Source organism: Anarrhichthys ocellatus, unplaced genomic scaffold (genome assembly GCF_004355925.1).
Source record: "Anarrhichthys ocellatus isolate YVR2014 unplaced genomic scaffold, GSC_Weel_1.0 scaffold3, whole genome shotgun sequence".
NCBI classification, from domain to species: Eukaryota; Metazoa; Chordata; class Actinopteri; order Perciformes; family Anarhichadidae; genus Anarrhichthys; species Anarrhichthys ocellatus.
In genome coordinates this window covers 16,422,729-16,446,892 of record NW_022280033.1, presented here as the reverse complement: position 1 = coordinate 16,446,892, position 24,164 = coordinate 16,422,729, and the positions used below count along the sequence as shown (strand labels likewise).

Here is a 24,164-nt window from a genome sequence, read left to right as displayed (position 1 = left end):
AATGGTTTAAACGGTTTATTAAATATTGCATAATACCGAAAGTCACAGCAGTGTATAGTATCTTTATTTTAGTATTATCAATGTAACAGCACTGCAAATTGAAGCAAACAAAGCAAACCTGTTGCAGGTTGTGTGTCTCATCAAACTAGTCCATCCTTATGATTATTAATCATCACGTTAAAGCATCGTGTCACACTTTTAGGTACTTGCACAGTAACTGACAGGTTCTTAGTAAATGTTCTCCCATCACAGAGACTAGGACTAATGGGAAAACCATGGTTACATTAAATATGTCAAGGGTACATTTCAATGACCCCCCCCCCCCCAACCAAAAAAAAAGAAAACTAAATGAAAATGAGGCACAATTTTGCTTCTAACATAAGGCATTATGATCGTCACAAATGGCAGCGTAATGTTCATATGCGTTAAACCTCCTGTGCTCAGTAACGCTCCACTCTGTGCTTTGCCCCCAAAAAAACATCCTTCAGGTAAATAAAGCGCTGCGAGTGACGGAGAGCTCAGTCTGCTCGCAGTCTATTTTTTTATTTTACATATTTACAATCCTTCTTGTGCCTTGCTGCTCAGTAGTCTGCATGTTCATTCAAGATGAAAATACAGACATGGTTTTGTGTTTTTTTTACATATTGTGTGTGCATTGCGCCACATTCATCTATTCATACATTCACACATCCCTGTTTCTGGAGCACAATACCACAGGAACAATATGGAGTGAGTTGTGTGTGTGTGTGTGTGTGTGTGACTAAATAGTGATTGTTTATTTGTCCACCGTGTAGTGTGTTTGAGATGGAGCGGATCTTTCCTTCTGTCAGGGAAGAAAAGCCGACAGACTCTCAGCCAATCAGCACATTTTCACGCGGAGCTGAAGTTACACAGGAACAAAAAAAACAAATGTTTCGCCAGCAGTGGAGGGGAAAACATGCTTTTGTGGTGTAACAAAATACCTGAATATTATATCAGTGCTACACAGGCAGACCCACAGTGCGGCGTGTTATCTTGAGGAAACATTCCTTTGCAGATGTTGGCTAAAATTGTCACCGGCGAGAAAGAAACTCCTTGTTTTTTTTTGTCAGAGAGGATGAAACGCTGATTGCTACTGACTGTTGTTACATGAATACACTTTGTCACTTATTCAACTTACATACGTCCCTTATGTGGCGGCCACATACATGTTCCGAATGTTTATCATCACTGCACAACTGTAGCTAACACACTGAAAAGACAAAGCCGTAGAAAACACACACTTCTAGATGTAAGAGAGCTGCTGTTCTTTCTTTTTAATACTTCACATCATGTTTCTGCTTTTGTGCACTCGTGGAGAGTTCTAGTGTCACGGGTCGGCCCACTGAGAGTCCGGCACCATCTGATTAGACATGTGTGGATTTTGGGGGGAAAGGACCCGGCTACCTGGAGGATCAGATAGTCACACTAGCCCACCTGGTATAAACAAAACTGAATTAAAGATAAACTGAAGATGCGAGCAGAGAACAAACAATAGCTATCGTCTTTCGACATGTGCGTGTGGACTACTCTTACATGCTCTGTGCTCTCGGGGGGGGGGGGGGGGCCTCGGATCAAAAATGCAAAGCGATTTTCCATTAGGGAGCGATGGAAGCTCAAAGAGCGGACTGTCATCACTTCTAATGCTTTAAGCTCGAGGTGGCCGATGTCGAGGCGATGGCTGATCGTGTTTCATGCTCCGATTTGATCTGTCCACCTCTGTGCATGCTGTGCTAATGCTTCTTATTCAAACCATTCGGCTCTCTGTGTAAGCCAAGTTGTATTCATTACAATATGAAAATATGGAGCCACATTTGGAAGGCCTCTTAAAAGTTTTCTGTACACATTTACATGGCGAAAAAAAACATACAATCCTGTCAGTAGGGGCGTGGTTAAAACCTCAATATGCTCTTAAAAATGATTATATTCTAAGACACCTCGTTGGCAAAGATGAAATATCTTTTTGTGATTAATCTGCTATCATGTTGTTAGGTGGGATCTCCCTTAAAGACCAAACAGGAAGTTAAGTGCTACCACGCCTGTCCTGTGGTTGCGCTGGAGCCAGGCGTCTACCGCCAGCTACCTGACGGGCCTCGTCCATCAGCAGACACGGTTTACGTCAGAGGTGTGAAAGGACAAATAAATAGAGTTTGAAAATATAGGATGTGCATACACACAGTTTCTCCTCACTTTTATCAGACATTCAACACAGTCCACGTGTCCTGTGTTTGCTGTTGAGGAGCTAACAGCACATGACTTGGTAATAACTGTCGTATAACAACTTTGGGATAGAAAAATGAAGGCAATACTGCACCGGTATCTAAAGCTTTGGGGTTACACTGAGTTGCCAATGTTCTGTGACATTCTTCAAATACTGGAAAAATGAAGATTCATGACATGTGACAGAAAGTAAAACAGGTCCGTCAGAGACCACGTTCTAGAGGGGCTTCATACATAATCTAAACCGAAGCACGGACCACCACATTGGATTAAATGTCTGTTAACACTGAAGGTTCATACTTAGCTAATCGTGATGAACACCTCTGGTCCTGAAAGGTAGCTCGCGGCAAACAGCTCCACCCCCACATCTCCTAAAAACACATCCTGCATCCTCCCAAGTCCAGTTCAGGTAATCAGATCCACTCTTTAATCCTCACACTGCTCTGCTGCCGGCCTCCAGACTCAGGTGCTACGTAAACACTTATGTACTGTAGATTACATGGACAAGATGCAAGCTATTTATCTGTACAATAAAAAGCTACTTTGCGGTGGGTTGTCGCAGAGAAATTCCACACGTGGAGACAGACGGAATTCTGTCAAGAAGAGTGTGCAAAGCGTTGTCGAGGTGTTCACCAGATGGAGGTCCGGGCAGTGAGCTGTCTCTGGCTCCGCCTCCCCATGTACAGTTTGACATACCTCAGGCCCAACCGAACACTTTCCCAGACAAAATGGACTCGCCCGGCTAAATGACTATGCTAACCAACAGCCATGCGCGATAGTAGTGACTTCCCAAGCTTGACAGGCGACCATGTGTTACAGCCAGATTAGACGTCTTTACAGTTTCACCTCCTTCACGTAATTCCCAGGGAACGTCCCAAACTGTTTCGTCCTCTTTGAGGTTCCTGTAGAGAAAAGAAAGAACAAGGATCGAGTAAAAAAAGGATTCTCAGATTAAAGGCTAAAACGACGTTGACTTAAAAGCAAAAATAACATATTTAAGATATATTTAAGATGAATGGCAAGTCCTGTGCATGTTGCACTCAATTAGAAACCCTACATGGAAGGATGTGGGAATGACTCTACTTCTGCCCAGTCCTTCTTACAGTCCTTAGCTGTCATTGTGCAGAAACCCTGTAAGGATTAATGTGACACTGCGAGTGTGACTGCATCCCTGAGGAATGAGCCCCCCCCCCCCCCAAGGCCCGCAAGGCACATACCGACAAACCAGCCGTCATCGCACTTCTCCATGACGCTGACGAGATCGCCCTCCTGCAGCTCCAGCTCGTCTTCGTTCAGCGGCACGTAACTGTACAGAGCCTGGAAACTGGAAGAAGAAACTAGACTGGTAAACTCGCTAAGCTAAGAAGACGCAAAATCCCAAAAGCAGTGATGAAATTATGACAAAAAACATGGTGTGATAGTGAAAGCGATCTCACTCACATTCCACAGTTGAGACGGTTCGGCTCCGGGCTGCTGCTGTGAGAATGGGGTTGCTGGGAAATGATGAGAGATTGTTTACTGGGGTGGGGGTGCAGTCTATGGACAGAGTCATGAGGGTGGTGGGACAGGGTGCTGCAGTACCTCACCGAGGTCTCAGCTATATTCAAGATCTCATTACACACTGCCTCCTAGTAGTAGTGGGCGAAGTCGTCAGAGAGAGACAGACAGCGGCCCCACCGAAAGTCCCGGAGGAGGCCGAGGTGAAGGAGTTAAAGCGGGAGGGGGGGGGGGGGGGGGGGGGGGTGTGTGGGCGAAGGGGGCGAGACAGGAAGGTCGGTCCAGTAAGTAGCAAGGCAGGAAAGGAAGTGATCCGTTAGAAACCGGGAGAGAAAGCGGAGGAGACGTTGGTGGAGCCCGGGAGGAGAGGCATGGAAAGGCAAGACAGCAGAGTGAGAGCATGTAGACAGGAAACATGAGGTATTAGTTCACTTTTTAACAGGATACCGTTCAGTGTGATCATGCAGTGTTTAAGGGAAGCTCACTGGTACAGATGAAGTCATAGCTTGATGTTTGGGGTAAATGTACTCTTGTGTTCTCTCATTCGCTTTCTTGCTGAGCGTTAGATGAGAAGAGCGATTCCTCTCCCATATCCGTCCATTCAATACAACGCTGATTTTTTTGCCCCTTGTTTTATTGTGAACCTTTTGTTAATAACTTCTCCTGCTTATCAACCTGGTTCAACAACTCTTTTTAAAGTTGTCGGTGCCAAACCACCTCATCTGTCCTTTACATTGGGGGGCGGAATTACAAAACCCCTGCAGCCACTTTCAGTCATGCGGTACCTAACTCCCAAATACTTTGGTCTGTGTACGGATTAAATAAACAAGACACCAATAAACACGTTATGTTAATTAGTGAGGTCTAGAGGAACTGGTAGGCGAATCATATCAGCTTCGGACAGGCTAGCTGTTTCCTCCTGTTTGGGGTCTTTATGCTAAGCTAAGCTAACTGGCCTCTACTTCCAGCTACATATTAAGCTGACAAACATGAGAGCGATATTGATCTTCTTCTTCTTCAGAAAGAAAGAAAGCAAATATATATATCTTTTTCCCAAAATGTGGTACTACTCCTTTAATTAAGGGACAGTCCTCTAATATCTCACATATTTTACATAATGGGAGTTAAAGATGATGTGAGTAAATGGATCTTTGAAGGTGATGGGTTAATAAGTTAAACAGATGATGAAGACACTAAAACTACACACTGCTTTTGTAAAACTCCACCTTACCGCAAAAGAGTTGACATTGTTGTTGTCTTGGATGTCGAACAGCATCACAGGGCTCCTGGAGCTCCGGCCGTGATGGTCAGCCTCGTTCTTCACAAACTGCAACACAGAAATGTCAAATCAGCGAGGACATTTAAAAAAAAAAAAAAAAAAAAATAGGAGCTTTTCTCTAGAGCTCGCACCACACACCCACCACCTGCTGTGAATACCGTCAGACCTCAGCCACTGTCAGGTTGCATCTCCCTGTCGGTGGAAATTTCAACCTCGCAGCAGCTTTTGAAACGCAAGCCAACATGTGAAACCTATAAATACGCACTAATAAATATGTCACTGTCCTAAATAAACTTCCAAACTCCAACGGCGTCCATGTTATCACACCTCCGCATGGAACAACAACATGCTGAATTTTATGAAGAGGAAGAAATCTGAGCTCCCAAATCGATCCTGAAAATGCAACACAATAGCTCCTCTTAATGCTAGGAAACCTGCAGCGCACCACATGAACACGGAAAAACACTGTAAAACACTGTAAATCACTTGCGTGTTAGTAGCGCACACACAACAACATGCAGACTTGCAGCTTTAAGCAGTGTGACCACTTTGAACCTAATCTGCCTCCACTAAACCAGCAGAGTCATCCATGTGGCCAACTTCAGCTCAGATCTACAAGTTAGTGTCCCTTCCTCCACTCACAAACGTCAGTGTCAGCACTTCATCACACTTCTATCTTAGGGAATCGAACGGTGGCCAAAAGCCCGTGTTTCTGAGTGAGCCTGGGATGCAACACCGCACACCATGCAGAAGATACCTCTGCAGGGCTGTGTCGCCTGCCGCTCTGGGCTGCGTGGCCCCCGTCCCCCTCTGTGCCTTCCCCCTCTGTCGACTCCTTCTCCCCCCTCACCCAGCCCTCCAGCACCGGCCCCCCACAGGGGCTCACGCTGCGGGACAGACGCGGGGAGTGAAGGGAGAGCAGGAAATCCCCCCCCTGAGGCGGGGTGAACGTGAGGAAGGGGGTCGTTGAGTTGGGCCTGGGCGGGTAAGGCGGGGGGAGAGGCGAGGCGGACGGGGAGGCCATGGGGGAGACGCAGTACGGGCTGCCGGTGATGGAGGGCACGGGGCTGGCGGAGTAGGGCGGGGGCAGGTACTCGCCGCAGCGGTAGGACACGGAGGGCAGCGGCGGCAGGGGAGGGGTGGGCGCGGTGGGGGGGCTTCCTCCTCCCACGGTCAGGGAGATCCACTCAGAGGAGATGGCGTGGACCTCAGGGGACACGGAGCGGCGGGGGGAGCGAGGGAGGGGCAGCGGGGAGGTGGTCAGACGGTTACGATACAGCTTTTAAGAGCAACAGGAAGGTGGGAGGAGATGGGAGCGACGAGGGGATGAGGGAAGGAAAAGGAAAGGAAAGATGAGACAAGTTCACTGGGCAAAAAAAAGAATAAAATCAGAAGTGAAGTCAACATGAACATTGATGAAAACGTATGGATTCAGAGACGCAGTAAGAAAACCTCTTCACCACATCCAAATGCAGCCTCACTACCTGAGGAGACGCGTTGGTGCTGCGCTGTGGCGACTGGCTGACGGGGGGGTCGAGATACTCCACCCCGTTTTTGATGCGGGGTCGTCTGTTCACCTCCACGTAGGTGACGGGGAAGATACCTTGGCGGTTGGTGCCCGAGATTTTGCCCTCGTACCAGTTTTCATCGACTCTACGAATAAGCGTGATCCTCTCTCCCTGCAGAGACAAAAGCATCTCTACGTGTTAGAAAATCCTTTAAACTCGTTTCAAAGTGCTCCGAAATGAAATGACTAACTCCCACTGCACACCTTTCTGAAGGACATTTCCACCACCGTGTCCCCGTTGAAGTTGAAGCGGGCGACGGCCTCTCCGTATTCCAGCACCTGCACCGGGGCACTTTTCTTTGGCTGGGCTTTCTCTGTCGGGGGAAGGAGCTGAAGGAGGCAACGAGTAACAAAACAGATCGAGTGAGAAAATACAAGTTGAATCACACTGTGCAGCAGAACACTAGACGGAGAACTCACGTACCTCGACGTAACTTTGAGGGAAAATGCCAACTCTTCCGTGATGTTCCCCTTCATACCAGTTTTGATCCACCTGTCGAATAATGTAGACAATGTCTCCCTTCTGAAACGGCAACTCCCTAGAAATGTCCCAAACACATAAGTTACTCACATGAAACGAAAGAAGCAAAAAAAAACGTGATCTCATGCAGTCCTGTGTTTGACACCAGATGGGTGGGGTTTATTCACATTCAAGTAAAAGGACACTTGTAATTCTATTATTAGGATTCTACTCGTCTAAACAGCAACTTCCTGCGATTGTATGATTTGGCATTTTGTCAGAATTTGCTTACCCCACCTATGAGACAAAAGAAATGCTGATAAGGTCGGATCGTATGTAAATCTTCAAAAAGGTGGACACAATTTACCAGCGTCTTAAAACCCAACGTCCCTGCATCAACTGCCTGTTAGACCCGTAACAGATACTCACTTTAGAGTTTCTGCTCTGAAGTCGAAGCGAGCCATGGCTGGAGTTCTCTGTGCAGAAACAAGAAGGAAACCTGTTTCACTCTGATTTCATGACTCAAGTGTTAACAGATCCCTCAGTGAATGAAAGTTATCCAAAGGATTAAATACCCATTATGGACTGACCTCTTTTGACACTTTCTGGTTACTGTACCCTCTGGGCTTTGTCATTGTACGTGTATTAAGAAAAGAGTTTCTGGAATCTGTTGTGAGCTGTAAATCTGTTGCCCCTTTCAGTGCCCCGTGTGAACATGAATATTCTGGCAACGACATGATTGAGGTGCTTGTGACTGACTGGGTCACCCCTGGGGGGGGGTGTTTACAGTCACCACAGGGGTGCAACTAATACCACATTATGTGTAGATATATAGCCGGTAAACAGCACTTGCTCTCCCCCCTCTGAACCTTCGACCCAGAGGAGAAAGCCTTGCGTGTCCTGGCTCACACACAAACTGACAAAGCATCTGCCGTCCGGCTTCCTGCTTACAGAAGGATAAGACGTTGTACCTCTATGCCTGATTTCCTCTTCTCCGTGTTATCTGTGATGTTGAGCAGGTCTCCGAAGCGCTCGTTGGTGATGAACTGGTGGTGCGTCGGGACAATGCCCGTGTGACGCCTGGACGCCGTGTCGGCCTCTTCCTGTTCCCGCTTCAGCCGCCGCTGCTCCTCCAAGATTTTCTGCCAGGAAACCAGACTGAACTGTTTGTCCCCCTCCAGATATGGGTCTCCTCCACTCTCTTATTCATGTGACACAGCGGTTATGTATAATATATGATTTCCTCATTCATAACCCAGCTCTCTGGACTAAAGTTGTTTTCTGTGCAGAGTGCACTCTATGAAAGTTTGGCTTAAATCTGAAAGGAAGTTCACCTCTTTGTCCCCGTGACGCCTTCGCAACACTTCATCCTGGCTCTCCCCGAGGACTGGGGACGAGTCTGAAACAGAAGCAGCATGGAGATTACGCCGTGAAGCCTTTCTACCGTCAACCCTCAAGGCACATCCAACTGAGATAAACACTTTTCAAATAGACGATGATGATATTGCAGTCAACTCCTCAATTCCAAAGAATAGAATCATAGAATAAATACAACTACGCATGCTTTGGATGAACACCATAATCTCTGTAACACTAAAAACAAAAAGCACACACACACACATCCAAAGAACCAAATGTATTCCTGCATGCACATAGGAATGAACACAGAATGATCCGATGTGTGTTCATGGAAAAAACAAAAACAAATGCAGGAAAGGAAATATGGAACCTACTGTATCTTGGCCAAAAGAATAAACATCATGATCGACCAATCGACATCCACTATTCTACAGAAGGTTCACCTTTCACTATATTAGCTAGATGTCTTCATGACTTAAGTTGTTCCCCACCATAGATGTTTCACTCTGTTATTTACTTCCTGTCTGGCGAAAACAAACCTTTCATGGTGAGAGAATGAAAGACGGCAGATGTAAATTATTCCCAAAACAAAACAAAAACAAACCAGATACAGACATGGTGAGACATCAGTCTGAGAGAGCGTATGCAATGTTATATCGATATATCCTGCTTAACCATTACAGAGGGATGCTGGGATTGTAGTTTTAGGTAAGGCTTTCTTTTCTTTGCTATGCAAGGACAGGATTTGACGTCTCATTGTGGATCATAAAATGTTTCATATACAGTTATCCTACGCCATAGCAGTGTAATAAAACACAGAATTCAGTTTGTATGGATGTAATGCTTACGCAGGCTCTAGCACTCTTGCATACAACTCAAATCTGATGTCACCAGGAGAGATATATACGTTACCAAAAGCTGCCTGAACCTCCTACAGTGATTGCGGGATCGCACTGATTCACAGTGAAATGGGAGAGCACCAAAACAGCACACTGACACAATGAGATGGAGGCTTCTCTGTCACTTTGTAAGCACACCACACAGACTAGAGATGGGGGGGCGGCGGCGTCGCTTTGTGGAGAGAAAGGGACACAAGGTGAAGAGAGAGTCGAGATAAATGGGTGACCACAGAGGAAGGGGGGGGTGAGAGGAGGGTGACAGTGGTGAAGGTATGGAGATAGCCACCTCTGCGGTGAGCTGCCAGCGGCTGCAGTAGGTTCCCGTTGGCGTCCAAGCCCTGCCCGTTACTCAGGTGGTCAGTGTTGCTTTCCTCTCCATTACTCAGCCTCTCCAGGACCTCCAGGGAGGACAGGCGCCTCGGGATCAGAGGCCTGGGCTCGGGAGACAAAGCGCTGGGCCTCTGGGTGCCCGCCATCACCTTGGTGGCCAGCAGGCTCCTCCGACTCTGGTGGGACTGCAGGTTCTTCCGTAGCCTGAAGGGAGCCGGGCCCATGAGGAAGAGGTTCCCGGGCAGTGCGGTCTTCTTCTCCAGAGGCGGCGGCCTCTCCTGTTGGGTGGAGGCCTGCTGCCTCTCGTGCCTGAGGATGGTGGTGAAGCGGGTGTAAGAGGCCGGGCAGGAGCCTTTGCATTTGCTGGGTTTGAGGAGGAGTTGGTGGTTCAGGTGGTGGTGGAGGTGGTTGTGTTGCAGCGGCGACGCCGTCAGCGGGGCAGGGGGACTTTTTGACCCGCCCACATTTCGGTGGTTCAGTTCTGGGGAACTTTTACTGAAGATCAGCTCGACCTCGGCCTCGGTGTTGGAGGGGGAATCAGTCCTGACGGCGTGTCTGTCCTCCTCCATGGTCACACCGCCTGGTGACAGGGCCTCCTCCCCACAGCTCCCGCCCTCGGCCTCCGTTGTGGAGCAGGCGTCCATCTGGGTGGCGTCAGCTACCAAAAGGGACTCCGCTGACACTGCGGACGCCATGTAGACGTGGGCGGGGCTGTGGCCGGGGCCGGAGTGCAGGGTGGGCAGGGAGGAGGAGCGGCTGGGTGTCAAGCCGGACCGCTGGATGATCGTTTCAAACTCGCTGACCCGTGACAACACAGCATCCCGTGGAATGTCGCCCCCGTCGTCCGCCTCTGACCTCCCGCCCCCGTCGGCCTTTGACTTCTCAAAGAGGGAGGCCAGGCTGCGGACGCTGCTGTGGGGGCTGCAGCCGGCCGAGCTGGGCCGCTGGATTTGATGCATGGTCCTGTACAGGCCGGAGAACTCGGATGCGCTCCTCCTAATTGCGGGGGAAACATTCCAGAGTCCGTCCTCACACTCGGTGCCGCAGCTGGACTTGGAGTCTGAATGTTGCGCACGCTGCCTTTCCTCCGCTCCAGCAAAGTCTGCGTCACACGGCCCCGTGTACAGATCCTCACAGCTGTGGGCCTTCGGGTGCCTGACAGCTTTAGTCCTGCTTTCCTGACTGTCACCACTGGGCGGCAGCAGCTTGGGCTTGAATTTAGAGGGCAGGATTTGAGGTATGCAGGCTTTGGCAGCAGACAGAGGCTTCATATTCTTACACTGGTTACCTATTGCATTACTGGCAAGAACCGATCGACTATTTACAGAGGAGCAGGGTGAAATTATATAGCCATTCCCACCTTTATAATCCACTGGCAAGCATGCAGGACAACAGAATAAACAACATATTAGATTACAATGGTCACAGGTTCACACACACTAAAACAGAGTCAGGCACATTTCTAAAGTAAAGACCAAGTTCCATTAGAAGTGGATGAGAAGAGGAAGCAGACTTGATGCATTGTGCATCAAGTAAAATATGACTTCTATACTAACATCATGAAGAATAATGCTTTGTAAAAATGGAACAAGGGGATATTTACTGTCTGAAAGATTCTTGCATTGTCAATATTATTTGTTAACAGAAACATAACAAGTGGAACATAAAGTATTAAGACAGCAATATGCCATGAGATGTTATGTGATGTTGGAGGTCGTGTAGGAATTATTAACACTGACTGCAGTATCAGTACATTTAAAAACAAAAAGATAAAACAATTAAATTAAATAAAAGTCTTTTCTGTTACCTATTTGTTTTCATACGTCTTTCTGTCACATGACCACTGCCTGTTCCGCTTTAACCTCCTACACACTGTATACTCTTCTCTTCTACTTTTAGCAATCAGACAGGCGGGCTGCAGTGATAAATGCCCAATGGCACCCCTGTTAATACGCTGCTCCCCTACACGGTTGTAAATAATAAATAAATCCTGAGTCAACCTGCCCGGTAAAAATATGGCTGTCAGAGAGCTGTGATGAATACCGCGTCGGTTCCCGGCTGTAGCGTTGCTGGCGATAACGCCACAGATGGAGCCGGGAAGTGACACAACACATTCACATGCTGCGAGACACTTCAGCAGCACGAGTGACCCATCTGTCACATTCATATCTAGCAGAAAAAAACACACACTGAGGAAGTAAACTAGATATTCTAGCGAGAGAGAGAGAAGAGTCCCGGTCGCTGAAAAGCCCCCGAGGAGGCTCAGCTCTTCAGAAGACAAAGATTTATACAGATATTTTTGTCTTTCATGAGCACAAGACAGAGACACATGATGAAGTGTTTGATTTCTGGCACTCTGTGCTTTATCTCTTCGGGCAGGAGGCTAATGAAGGAGCATGCTAGTCAGTTGACTGGAGAGCCAAATGCATTTACTGCAGGGGCTCCACAGTTAAACTTTTTGGATTTATTGTAGTTCCACGCGTCAACACATTAGTCATTATTGTGGAAATATACAAAACTTTGAGTGGAAACTTTCTATTCCATTGTCTATCGATGGAGTAGTCTTTCCAGATGTAATGCACAGTAACGACATGTATTGGGTCACACTGTCCTGCCCTTTCTCCTCCTTACATCTCTTCACCTCTCCTGCCCCAGCATTTCCTCCCCCCGGCCATGTGCGCAGGCATTCCAGCCCTCGGACCTCACACTGACAGCTGACTTCCTCATGCCCCCCCCCCCCCTCTGTGTCCCTCCTGTTGATCTCACCCCTGTCTGTTTATCTCCGCTCCTCATCCATCCGCTCTCTGGCGCTGTAACGCTCTGGAGTCTTGCCCTAAGCCTGCCTAGCGACTGGCGGCCCACAACTGGAGCAAGAGGTGGGGAAGCGTGGGGGGTGGAGGTGTTAAACTCTCCAAGGTTAGCTTCCATCGACTTAGCGAGACAACCTCACTCCCTCCATGAGTTTTCCAAAGCAGATGGCCGGTACACGTTTGATGAAAACATCCATGGCATCAATAATAAATCAAAAGTTTGGCGGGGGGAATGAAAAGCCGCGAGGTGATTGGCCGATGCTGTGAGGTCTGGGCGAAAGCAAACGGTTTGGATTTCCAACAGAAAGGTAACTGGGAACACATGTATCCCCACCTGACACTTTGAGCGGTCTAACATCACGTCTGTAACTCATTGGTTCTTCTGACCCAGCAGGAAGGGCCTTAAATGGCCCGCTATGCTGTCTAGCCGCACATCCACACCCACACACACCTGTGCCGTTTTTACTGGCTGCATACATAACGCGGATGCTATCCTACCTTTAGATGAGGAGGCGCTGGCTTGCCGCTTGTTTAGGGCCCGCAGACCTTGTAAGGGAATGTCGCCGCCCTCCAGGACGCTCTTGTAAACATGGCGGTCGCATTCTGGAGCCCCGGGCTCACCCGTGGATGATCCCCCGTCCTTCTCCACCTCGCTGTGTCCAGACTTGCTCGAGGAGCTAGACAGTGACAAGAGGAACGCAGACAGCTAATCAAAACACAGCCCCGATTCATGATACCCAGAGGAGCGCCAATTGGGTAATGAGCTGTCATATGGTTCTCATTTAGTGTATCTTGAGGTAATTCCTGTCTTTCGCAGACTGGTGGGAGAGAAAAAAATAATCAGAGACAGAGAAAGAAACAAACTTGAGAAAGAAAGTGAAGAAATTTGGAGGGCGACGTTGAGTTGGAGGCATTCGCTACCGCACATATCTTGGCATTCCAGAGAGGCCGTCGGGAGACATTTCTATAAATATTCTCTGAACATTCCCACATGGTGCATCAGCCCGCTGCCGCGCACCTGTACCGCTGTCAGGTTTACTCTGGTTCACATGGCGCTCACGTGTTACTCACGCTGCGGCTCTATCTGTGCGGACAAACATGTTAATGAAGCAGAGAGAGACCCAAGTGTCGCGAAATGAAAACTTGACACTAGTGTTGGGAAAAAGAGGAATTACTATTTTCCAAATGCTGCCACGGCCATGCAGTAGTACATACTCAGTAATTGGCATTTAAATGAGCTCCTCGTCGTTCCAGGGAACTAGATGAACATTACAGGAACCTGCAGTAGGTTCAGTCAGCGGTTCTCTCGCAGGCTGATTACTGATTGTTGACTTAACCAGAACCATAACAGGAGATGGACTTAAATCTCACACGGCTCCTGTCCTGCAGACTTCCTGTGTAGCATTTATGTGAATTCTTGTAAGTAACCCAGAACCAACCTGATTTTTAATGGCTCTCTGCAGTCAGCAGTGCACACAGCTATGAAAGAGCTGTTTGTGTTGAGGTAGGGAACAAGGAGCGCAATGTAGCCTTACGTTTGTGTAGGCTTGGCAACACCGCAGATGTTCTCTTATGGTGAGGCCATTCAAACAATTTGGGACAATTTAAATCAATTTTCCAAATACTTTAACTGATAAGAGCCATCATGCATGCAAACACAGTGTGTGTGTGTCTAACAGAGTCCTGAAAATACACACATTTACGAAGAGATTCAGTCATTTAATGCGGCCACACTGGCGCATATGTTTTTGCATTTTACAATCAAATGATGTATTTACAAGAAGGCTCTTCAGAATGTCTCTGATTTCAAATAAAAACAACATCCTGCCCTAAACATGTGTGCCTCTGGAGGAAGTCACTTTATGACCTGAGGTTTCCTTTGAAAAGTTTGGGTGAGTGAACTTCCACCTCCCCTTCCCCGGGAGCCTCTTCCTTTCAATATTAACGACCCACTGGATTAAAAAGTTGGATTGGGAATCTGTCTTCGCGTACTTGGCCACGGTGACATAATGATTGTAGCAGATGGAAAGCGCTCGGCAGAAATGGAGGGAGGAAGTTTATTTTCCCCTCGGACCGTAGCGCGAGACAGTCACCGTGGCTCAGTCTCGAATTCCTTACATTTTATTACGCAAACGAAAATAGAAGATGTCAATCTCATCGGACAAAAACAAAAAAAGATCAAGGGCTCGGCAGGCTTTGTTTTAGTAACGGCCAGCATCCTCTTTCACAATGCAGTTGCCGCTCTGAGTTCTGTGCACACACCCATTCAGAAGAAGATAACGGTTTTTAAGTTATGCAGCAGCTGGGTGAGTTCCCTCTCTCCCAGTGACATCCAGGTTGCTGTCTTTAAATACATCCCCCACATAGCAGCCATGACTCCCACCCTCCCAACAAAACACCGTGAAATACGGACAGAGGACACACTGTTCTGGGAGCTTTTTGCCTCATTAACAGGATCTCCTCAGGAAGCAGGAGTTCCCCCTGCTCAGGGTGGGCCAGCTCTACAGGGTTGGAGAAAATCTCTCACTGACATTTATCCCCAAAACGTGTCTTAAATAATCATCGGCACGCTGGAAGGGAGGAAAGCAAAGATTGAAAGCTCAAGTATTGGAATGGGAAGGAGGACATGGACTTACTACTGCTGCAGGTCGGAGGCTGTTTCCAGGGGGCTGAAAGAGGGGGCACTCTGCAACAAACCAAACAAAGAAGTCATTGATAGATCCACGGGAAGGTTCTCCTCCAGCTAGAACAGAGGCAGGGGCATTAGCTATGGTCAGATTCTCTCTTCTTCTCCTCGCTGGCGTTCACTCTGCTGCTCTGGGTTTTTTTTGTCTCGAGCAGCCGGGGTTCTTAGCTTCTCCGGACTGGGCTCGGCATGGAGGAGTAAGCGTGTGTTTTGGCCTGCATGCAAGTTGGAGAAAACAAGCGGCAGTGAGAAGAGGGGATGGGGAGGGGGGAAATGGGCGGGTGGGCGTGCATCGGTCAGGGGGGCACCCATGCGGGGAGGGGGCTGTCACGGGCTCAGCCAATGGGCTGCTGTCTCCCAGCGAAGCCGTTTCTTTTGTCTGATATTGAGTCACTCTCATTACCACTGGACCAGACCGGGGGACAATTAACCAGCTGGTGATGGAAGCAGGCCGGATTACACACATATACACACACATACACACACACACACGCACACTCGACACACTCTCTCACACACTTTAATAGCCAAAAAGAGACACAAATGCTTACAGACAAAATGAAGAATACAGTCAAACATATTGTAACACAGTTATAAAGACAAAGAGCACAAACAGAAAGGCAGAAATAAATAAACTGAGAGGAAACAGTGAGTGAATACTGTTTAAAGGACTACAAGAGTAAAAGTAGAGGGTATTTAGAAGCAGATATTATCTCCAAAACACAGGGGCGGTCATTCAGTGTGGTGGCACCCACTAGCATTTTGAATGGTTTAGAGCCAACTAATTTTAGCCCACTGTTTCTGTTGCTCCCCTCTTTTCAGACGTCACAGCAGGTAAAAATAACGGATGTGACACGGGGCACTATGAATAAGAGCGCAAGTGTTGTTTGCAAATACGATTGCGCAATCCCCATCCCAGCCAGCCCGGCCCTGCCGCTAATACCACGTCCACTTCCCCACGGCGCGGCCAAGTGTCCGCTTCCACGCGCCGATGACCAGACAAGGAGCATTCTCCGCGGCGACATTTGCCACAACATGCCTTTCCACTTAGTTGCCAGGGCAGGATGATCATTTATAACCTTTCAGAATAAATGCCTATCTTTGTAAGAACAGAACATCAGGCTGGCAGGTCTGTAGCCTGGTCTATTTATAAAGCCAAATGTTCCATGTCGACCCGGGGGAACACGCCAGTGCCATTGAATAATCTGCAGCTCTTCCTCGCTCCGACTCATTTTATACACCCCCCCCCTCAAAACTGATATCAGGCGGAGAAGATAGTGTCCTCTTGCACCCCTGGGTAATTGGGCTAATACACACACACGGCATCAGTGGAAAGTAAACAGGAAACAAGCATGGAAAGCTTATCTGGAGTAAAGGAATGGCATCTTAATCTGGTTATTTACAAGATGCCTGGTTAGTGTCACTTCATGTGAACCTTTCTTTATCATAAAAGGTAAAACAGTTCAGCTTGAAACTAATCCTACTCTGATTTCACTGATCATATTACTACGAAGGGACGTTTTTCATCCAGCTAATGAAATAAAAGGGGCAAATAGAAGGTAGAGGAAGAGAGCGTATAAAAACAAGATGCTAAAAACTGGCCCGACTTATCAGATGAAGACGCACACAGAGGATGAAAGCAGCGAGAGCGTGACATGTCCGGAGCTGTACATGGACATGAATGAAAGCCTCGGTGAGTCAGTGGAGCGCCGATGACTCCGTTTCTGCAGAATTCCTTTGTGCATGTTTCCTAACAGGTGTCCCCGGCCACTCAGAGCCACTTTCATATTCCAAATAGCGATCATGAGTAGGTCATGGTAACATGAATCTCATTCTTTCCAGCACCTTATTTGTGTTGATGTGTACTCGTGAAAACAAACAGCTCCCCCAGTGTGAAGGGCCTGTTATAGCCACGAGCGCCCCTCGTCTCATCTCCACCAAAAGCTTAAAGGTAAAGGCCAAGTGTGTAACAGAGGTTAAATATAAAAGCACAATGAGCTGGCGGGCTTACAGAGTCGCCTCCTTTAGAATATGTCAGGTGGCGGTGGAGGGGGGGGGGGGGGGGGGGGGGCTATGTAACAGCGCTGAGACAGTGTGGCAGCAGCCCCCTCGTCAGCACATGCTCCACAGATGGAGTCACTGTATCGGTCGTAGGCGGCCTGAAGGCTCTTTCCTGACCGGAGCTACGTGTGGACCATAACTGTCACTGTTTTCTTCTTCATGTTAATCAAGAGGACCATTACTGTGATTATACACAGGCGTCACTCTTACCCAGTGGCTATTAAGTGACGAGGAGTGATGATTCCACAGGACGGGATAAAGAGGAGGAGGAAATAGTGCCGTCTGCTCGGATTATCTAATGTGTTACTCACACTAAGCCTGCTCTTTAGAGGTATTTAGCTGACAACTGGCTAATTAGCGGTGTGAAACCACAAGAAGACTGTTATAAAGATGTAGATCAGAGGAACTTTTAATACTGTCGAGTAATACCACTTAAGTAGTAGAAGTGGTTCACCGTAGCACTTTGAAGGTCATCAATAAGACCAAACTGGACCACAGCTCTTCATTTAACCCCGGAGCACTGTGGTTTTTGCAGACTTCCACCCATATCTCTCCCCCGGTAATACTGAGTGAGTGCTGATATGTCAATCAAACTCCAATGAGCCAGAGTGTCTGGCTGGGCCTTAAGGTCAAATGCTACGCATACCAGGTGCAGCTTTAGAAGTGACTTTGACATTAAACAGGAGCCAGTCATTAAGCCCAGATCATCTGGCAAACATCCAGGCTGCCATGAGACCTCCACCGCTAAACCTCCTCCACATATACACTAACCTGGAGCTGGAGACCCCGCGTCTGGCCGACGCTAGGACATGACCTCATGTGGGAGCTAGCGGTGCCACCTCGTATGATCCAGGGTGTGGCGGTGTGGCTCTGACTGACAGGGAGCGAGGGGAACCAACATCTGTTTGTAGGGGGACGGTGCCACGCTTGTCTGGTGCCAGCTGAGGCCCGAGGCATGGACATGTCGTGGCACCGTATGCTGCTTCAACACGCCTGAGTCTGTTTGGGTATTCTGGTAAATATACCAGACAGCAGACGGGCAGCAATTCTTATTATCCCGAAGCCTAATGCTCGAGAGGACCGCAGACTCTCCACGTGAAGAGTGACTTCTGGATGAATCATCCAGGCCAGGCCTCACCCGGTTGGCAAAGTGGATATCAAAAATTAACCAAACGACGGGCGATGAGTTAACAACATGGAAGAACAAGGGTACTGCCACGGTTGGCAAGAGATCGCAAGACCCCGTGTAAAGAAAAAAGGATGGTGATGACTCAAAACTACCCTGTGATGATTTAATTGATACTTTATCACGGGCACCTGCGCTACTACTGGAGTATAACAAACCCTAAACAATATTAAATACCAACTATCTAAATTGCACAGGGTAAAGGCCACAGCAGTTTTCTGATTGTGCTCACTCAGCATCACAGATGCAAACAAATAGCTGAGAGACACGTTTGAAGAGGGCAAAAATAGATCTCAGTTGACTATTTTAGACACGAAGGGGGAGAAAATCCTTTTACATTGTACGAGGTGATGACGAGGGATGACAGTAGCTATGTCAAATGCTTTGAAAAAAAGTTTAGCTGCAGACGGGATCGCTGATATACATCCTAAAACAAAGAGTTTATGATTAAAAACAGGGTTGTGTAAACGTTGGTTGATTGGACACGTGGTAGTGAATTTAGTTGAAGAGGAAACACGGTTTCCCCTTACACATGCTGTCACATAACCTTTTATGTGCACGATCAATAATTCCATTATTCGGTAGAATATGGGAAGTGGAAGCAGAAACTGGAGTAGTCCTTATAGACACATAGACACAGCTTGTTTAGGCATATTTGAACATGGATGTTATCACATGCAATGAAATACTGTCACTTTAAAGACAGCGACCACTTACCGCTTTGTCAAACTCCATCTCTGAAAAGAATTTATACCAAGGCTCACTCTCTAAATCTACATCTTCTGGGTTTACATCCTGAGTCTAGGGGCATGGCAACAAGAGGAGGAGGAGAAAGACAAAGAGAAGACAGTTCAGACAGCACAGAATACACACACCACGGTAATGAGCCCAACACCATCAATTATCAGCAGCACTGCAGCTGTTCTCATTGAAGGATAGGTTCACACTTATTCAAGTCTATCTTAAAGGAATAGTCTGATACTTTGATACTTTACTCGAGAAGATTGACACCACTGTTAAGTCTGTGCGATAAATATGAAGCTACAGCCAGCAGCCAATTAGCTTAGCTTAGCATGAGGACTGGAAACGGTCTGCGGCTCCAACAGTAACACGATGATTGAGCTTTAGAGGTGCTGATACCAGGCTAGCTGTCTCCTGTCTTTATGCTAAGCTAAGCTAAGTAGCTGCTGGCTCTAGCCGTATGTTTACTGGTGGTATCGATCTACTCATCTAACTCTTCACAAGAAAGCCAATAAGCATATATTACCCAAAATATCGAATGTTTCCTTTAACACAATACTCATTACACACATTAACAAAGCTATGGGTCGCTGTACTTGTTTCTCCTATACAAACTGTTATTATGCCTCAACCGCAGCTCAGCAAGGAAACACTGTCCAATTACATACAAAGAGGGAATTTTGTACTAAAAAAGGCTTTCACTTTTTTTTATAGTCCTTTGATTTGATGGCTGAAGCCTCAGTTGAACTTTTGAATGCCATGTGGCATCCTTCCATTGCTATTGGCTCTGGCAGTTTTGGACAGGAGGTTTGATTTCAGCAACCAAAAACAGTTTCAATGTACATATGGGCATTTAGGTATTGCTTTAAAAAAGACTTGAAAAAACACAAACCCAAGTCTTCGACCCAAAAAGTGCTGTTGTTCAAAGTAGACTATTCATTGCGTTCATTTTATTCCATTGAACCAGACGACACATACCGACGACGACTAACAAAACATGCAATTTTTTGGAGATGTAACATAACAATCTTTAAAATATGCATTTTCTATAAGGGCTAAAGCAACACATCTTTCAGCACCAGAGAGTAAAAACAACAGACCTGACGTAGAAAGTGACCCGCTAAGGTAACAGCAACACTGACCCGTAATAGCTGAGCTTGTGATTGAAGTCCGTTATTGCACAGTTAATGAACCAGGATGAACTGGGGCGAACTCCCTCTAATGAGGGTATTTGTTGCCACTGGGCTCGGGGCCAGATCTTGGCTAGCGACATCTACTAGCTTGATGTAACCGAAGGCGTCAGACAAACAGTAATTACATCATTACATAAATCTACTTCATCACAACACTGATCACCTCCAAGTCCTCCTGTATTATAAAAGGAAATCTAAATGCAATATGTATGCGTTCTCCTTTGGTAAATACTACACTGTAGATCTCGGGAGCAGCTGCCAATTACCTATCATATGGCACAAAGCTCATCATCAACAGACAGCCCTCAAGGACACTGAATGATGCCGCTCCGTTTGATTGAGCACGAACTGCTAAGGCTGGAGACGGAAGCGGGGGTAGAGGGCATTACACACACGGGATCCATGTTTTGTGTCTGCGCTGGCATCCTCTCACGCCGAGCCGATTCGACCCAATAACCTTAAGTTGAAGACGGGGAGACAATAGCTCTCCTTGTAAGCGATACTCCCCTGCTGCCCGGCAAGATCATCTGTCACCGCAACAGGACACCCTTTAGGAATGTGGCGCACATGGCGATTCAGGCTACACATACGTCGCCGTCCGAGCTGTTAGTGAGGCTGCCACCCGGGGAGCTTAGATACAGAGGTGGTGGGTGGGGGTGTGTGTGGTAGGTGGAGAGTGGGGGACAGCTTACGCAGACATGCATACAAAGAGAGAGAGAGAGAGAGAGAGAGCGAGAGAGAGAGAGAGAGGCAGACGGGCAGGCGGCTAGCATACCGTTCTCTCCAGCTTCAGCACCGACGATTTGCCCGGCTCGTACTCGAAGATGCTCTTGGGCTCGGCGCGGTACTTCCTGGTGTCTACCTTTTTATCAGGGGGCTCCCACTCGTTCCTGTGGAGAGGGCGGGTGTCAGGGAGGGGGTGGGGTGCGGGGATGGAAGAGAGCCAATCCTTATCAAGTAGTCTCTATGGCAACCAGCAGAGGCTAAGATGTGTTTTTTTTCCCCGAACGTGACGTCCGCACTCATTAACCCTTCTCTCTCTCTCTCTCTCTCTCTCCCTCCCTCTCTCTCCTCCTGTCCCTCTCTTCCTCTAATGATCATATGGCAGAAAATCTAATTCACGGTTCAGCCAAATCGGTAATTCGATAAGGTAAACAAGATTAGACCCAGTGACACAAAACAGAGCGCAGCATTTCCCGGGAGAATTTCTTACTGTAATAGACAGCCAACGCCAAAATGACTACTGATGAAAGGACCAAAATAAGACTCTTAAATGAGAATTACCCAATCCTACACCTACTCTCTCTCCTGTTTTTCTGAATGAAATTCTTTCTGAATCAAGCAGCATTTCTTTTTTTTACCTAGACATGTTTTGCGTTGCCCCCTTTCATACATAAGCCCCGAGGAAAGAGGAAGGTCAGTCCTCAACATGTCATCTGCAGCTCTAGTGGGCAACAGTTTATCCTCCATCACCTGTCCTCCTTCAGCACTCTATCACTCATTTCTCTGAGAGCAGGTCGTCTTTGTGTCACTGCTGACGTGTGTGTGTGGAACTAATCAAACCTCCAGTGCAAACTGGGGGACACAGTAGTGGAAGCCACTGGGGAAAAAATAACATCAGACTTGCAAAGTCAGAATGAAGACATTGCTCTGCTGTGCGATGTTTAGTCACGCTTACTAGCGCTGTATGTAAATAAAGACCAATACGACGACACTGGAAGTGACTTTAACATCACACTGTGAGAACACACGAGCTACCATTATGAGCCATCACTACAGCCATGCTTTGATAGCACAGGAACACTCACAACAAATAGGTTTCCTCCACTTATGTTGAGTTATATCACTTTTCCTACTTTGTATTCCGAGTTGTAAACGTTTCCTTTCTTCGCTAACAAACACGAGCAGCACTGTGCTTCTGTACTTCATATCAAAGTGAACGCCATACGGAGGAGCAGATGGAGGACGCTGACCTTTTGGCGGAGGGTCTGAGGGAAGAGGAGCGCGTTGGCACCGGCATCGAGCGGCCTCTCGAATCCACCTCGGCGTCACTTTTGGAGCGCGGGACCGCTCTCACTGAAAAACAGGCACAACAATGTCGACACACATCAACAGCGTGAGGCTGAACTGCATGAATGCATTAACTGAAGTGTAACTCATGTGCGCTGCATGCTCTTCATAAATACTTGTATGTTGGTGTTGTACATCAATCCCAAACTCACCATCTTCCAAGTAACCAAAGGGAGTGGGACAATCATCTGAAAGAGGTGCACACAACAACCAAAAGTCATTTATTACAACTTGTATCCATCTATGCTCTGGTGCTTGAAAAGTAACGAGTATAGCCCAAAACTAAATTATTCACAAGGCATTAAAAACACACTTTTACTGCCCCCCCCCCCACCTCACACACACACACAACACCTCACACCTTCCATTAGACCGAGCACTATAGGTTCACCAAACACAATCAAAGAGTGTCAAATCAAAGCACTTTACAGGAAGCATTAGGAGCTAAAAAGGGGATGCAGACATCGATGCGCTTCGAGGCTCTGAATAAATAATGCATTGTAAAGCAAAAAATAAAAGTCGTGACTGCCACGATCTGAATTATCTCTGTATAAGCGATGTATTTTGTGTAAGATAACGTTTACAGAATCATATCAGTCACAACCACCAAAGGAGGAAATCCTGTCAAGCTGGGACTGAGAGCAACTGAAGAAGAAATCTAAGCATTCAGGCTCTTTTCTCCTCATACAAATCTTGTCTAGACCCAGAACTAGAACCAGGAGCGTGAATGGAAGATGAACCCTCTGCCAAACATTGATTGGTGAAGCTCGTTAGGAGCGGTACACAGTCTGAATGTTTTATACTGCCTGAGGGACTGTGCACAGGGCAGCACAGCCCACAGCCTCAGTGCAGGACTGCAGCGGCATCTAGCGGCAAAGCCAGTACACTACATGATATGAGGATGTTTAGGAATCATGACATTGTTGAAAAAATAAAAACTGCTTGAAGCTTTGAATGTTAGATATTTAACAGCAAAAAGAGAAAGGCACGAGTCATTGTTACAACTTGTTAAGAGAAAGTAGAGCGGCACTACGAGGCTTCGTGCATCATCCTTGTCAACATGTCAATGTATCGTGTACGATGTTAAAGGCGTAACCCATTTTTTTGTGACAACATTAATTATACGGTACAGTATTTTCATCAACTTTACCATTAGCAGTCGAGCAAAACAATAAAGGGGGACTCCAGCGATTTAGAATTGAGCTTCCATAAAATTGGGGGACTCGCAAGAGACAGATTTAACAAACAATTGTCAAAATTTATGGAGCAGAGGCTGAGATATCCTGACTATTTGTCCCTACTGGCTATTTCCCACAATGCAACTCTTTTAAAATGTCATGCCCCCAGTTTGTAATGTAGAGTTACTTTAACTGTATGTGTACCACTTGGCCCACAGGCCTTTCTCACAGCAGCCATTTTGACTTGGCACAGTAGGAGAAGCACTAATAACTTTAACGATGGCTGCGTTCTATTCAAGTATCCCAGGAGGTCATGACAGTGTGACAGTGTGACAGCATGCATAATACCAGGACCCTGAAGCAGGGAAATGGAATCAAGCCATCATTTATTTTATTGTGTACACCTGTGCTTTTCCTACTGCGACCTGTCAAAATATCTTCTGTAAAAACAAAACGGGCCTATTAAATTTGAAAAGCCTGCTGATCCTGAAAATGGAGTTCGATCAGGAAATCTGCACGAAACCTGCAGTGTATCTAAAACTTAAGGAGATAGCGCAGACCCTCTATGGTATGAGAACAGACGTCGGGAAATATTAGGTAAAAGCCTTTC

The 24,164-nt window shown here is 47.1% G+C and overlaps 1 protein-coding gene across 4 annotated transcripts; it reads right to left on the bottom strand.

Moving 5' to 3' along the window:
* sorbs1 (sorbin and SH3 domain containing 1) lies at window positions 1–23,943 on the bottom strand. Of its 4 annotated transcripts, none has more exons than XM_031873132.1 (18): window positions 22,529–23,943; window positions 22,280–22,382; window positions 21,082–21,196; window positions 19,090–19,173; window positions 15,076–15,125; window positions 12,938–13,116; window positions 9,586–11,001; window positions 8,376–8,440; window positions 8,013–8,183; window positions 7,471–7,517; window positions 7,006–7,120; window positions 6,786–6,911; window positions 6,499–6,693; window positions 5,772–6,293; window positions 4,967–5,062; window positions 3,679–3,866; window positions 3,456–3,562; window positions 1–3,140 (listed from the first exon to the last, which is right to left on the bottom strand). In XM_031873132.1, exons 2-18 carry the CDS (start codon window positions 22,324–22,326, stop codon window positions 3,073–3,075), a joined length of 3,591 nt encoding a protein of 1,196 aa, XP_031728992.1. In that variant the 5' UTR covers window positions 22,327–22,382; window positions 22,529–23,943; the 3' UTR covers window positions 1–3,072. The 4 variants fall into 4 exon arrangements, with proteins under 4 accessions (XP_031728992.1, XP_031729009.1, XP_031729020.1 ...); XM_031873149.1 differs by having other exon boundaries at window positions 3,679–3,731; XM_031873160.1 differs by lacking the exon at window positions 5,772–6,293.
* Window positions 23,944–24,164: the final 221 nt, after the last annotated feature.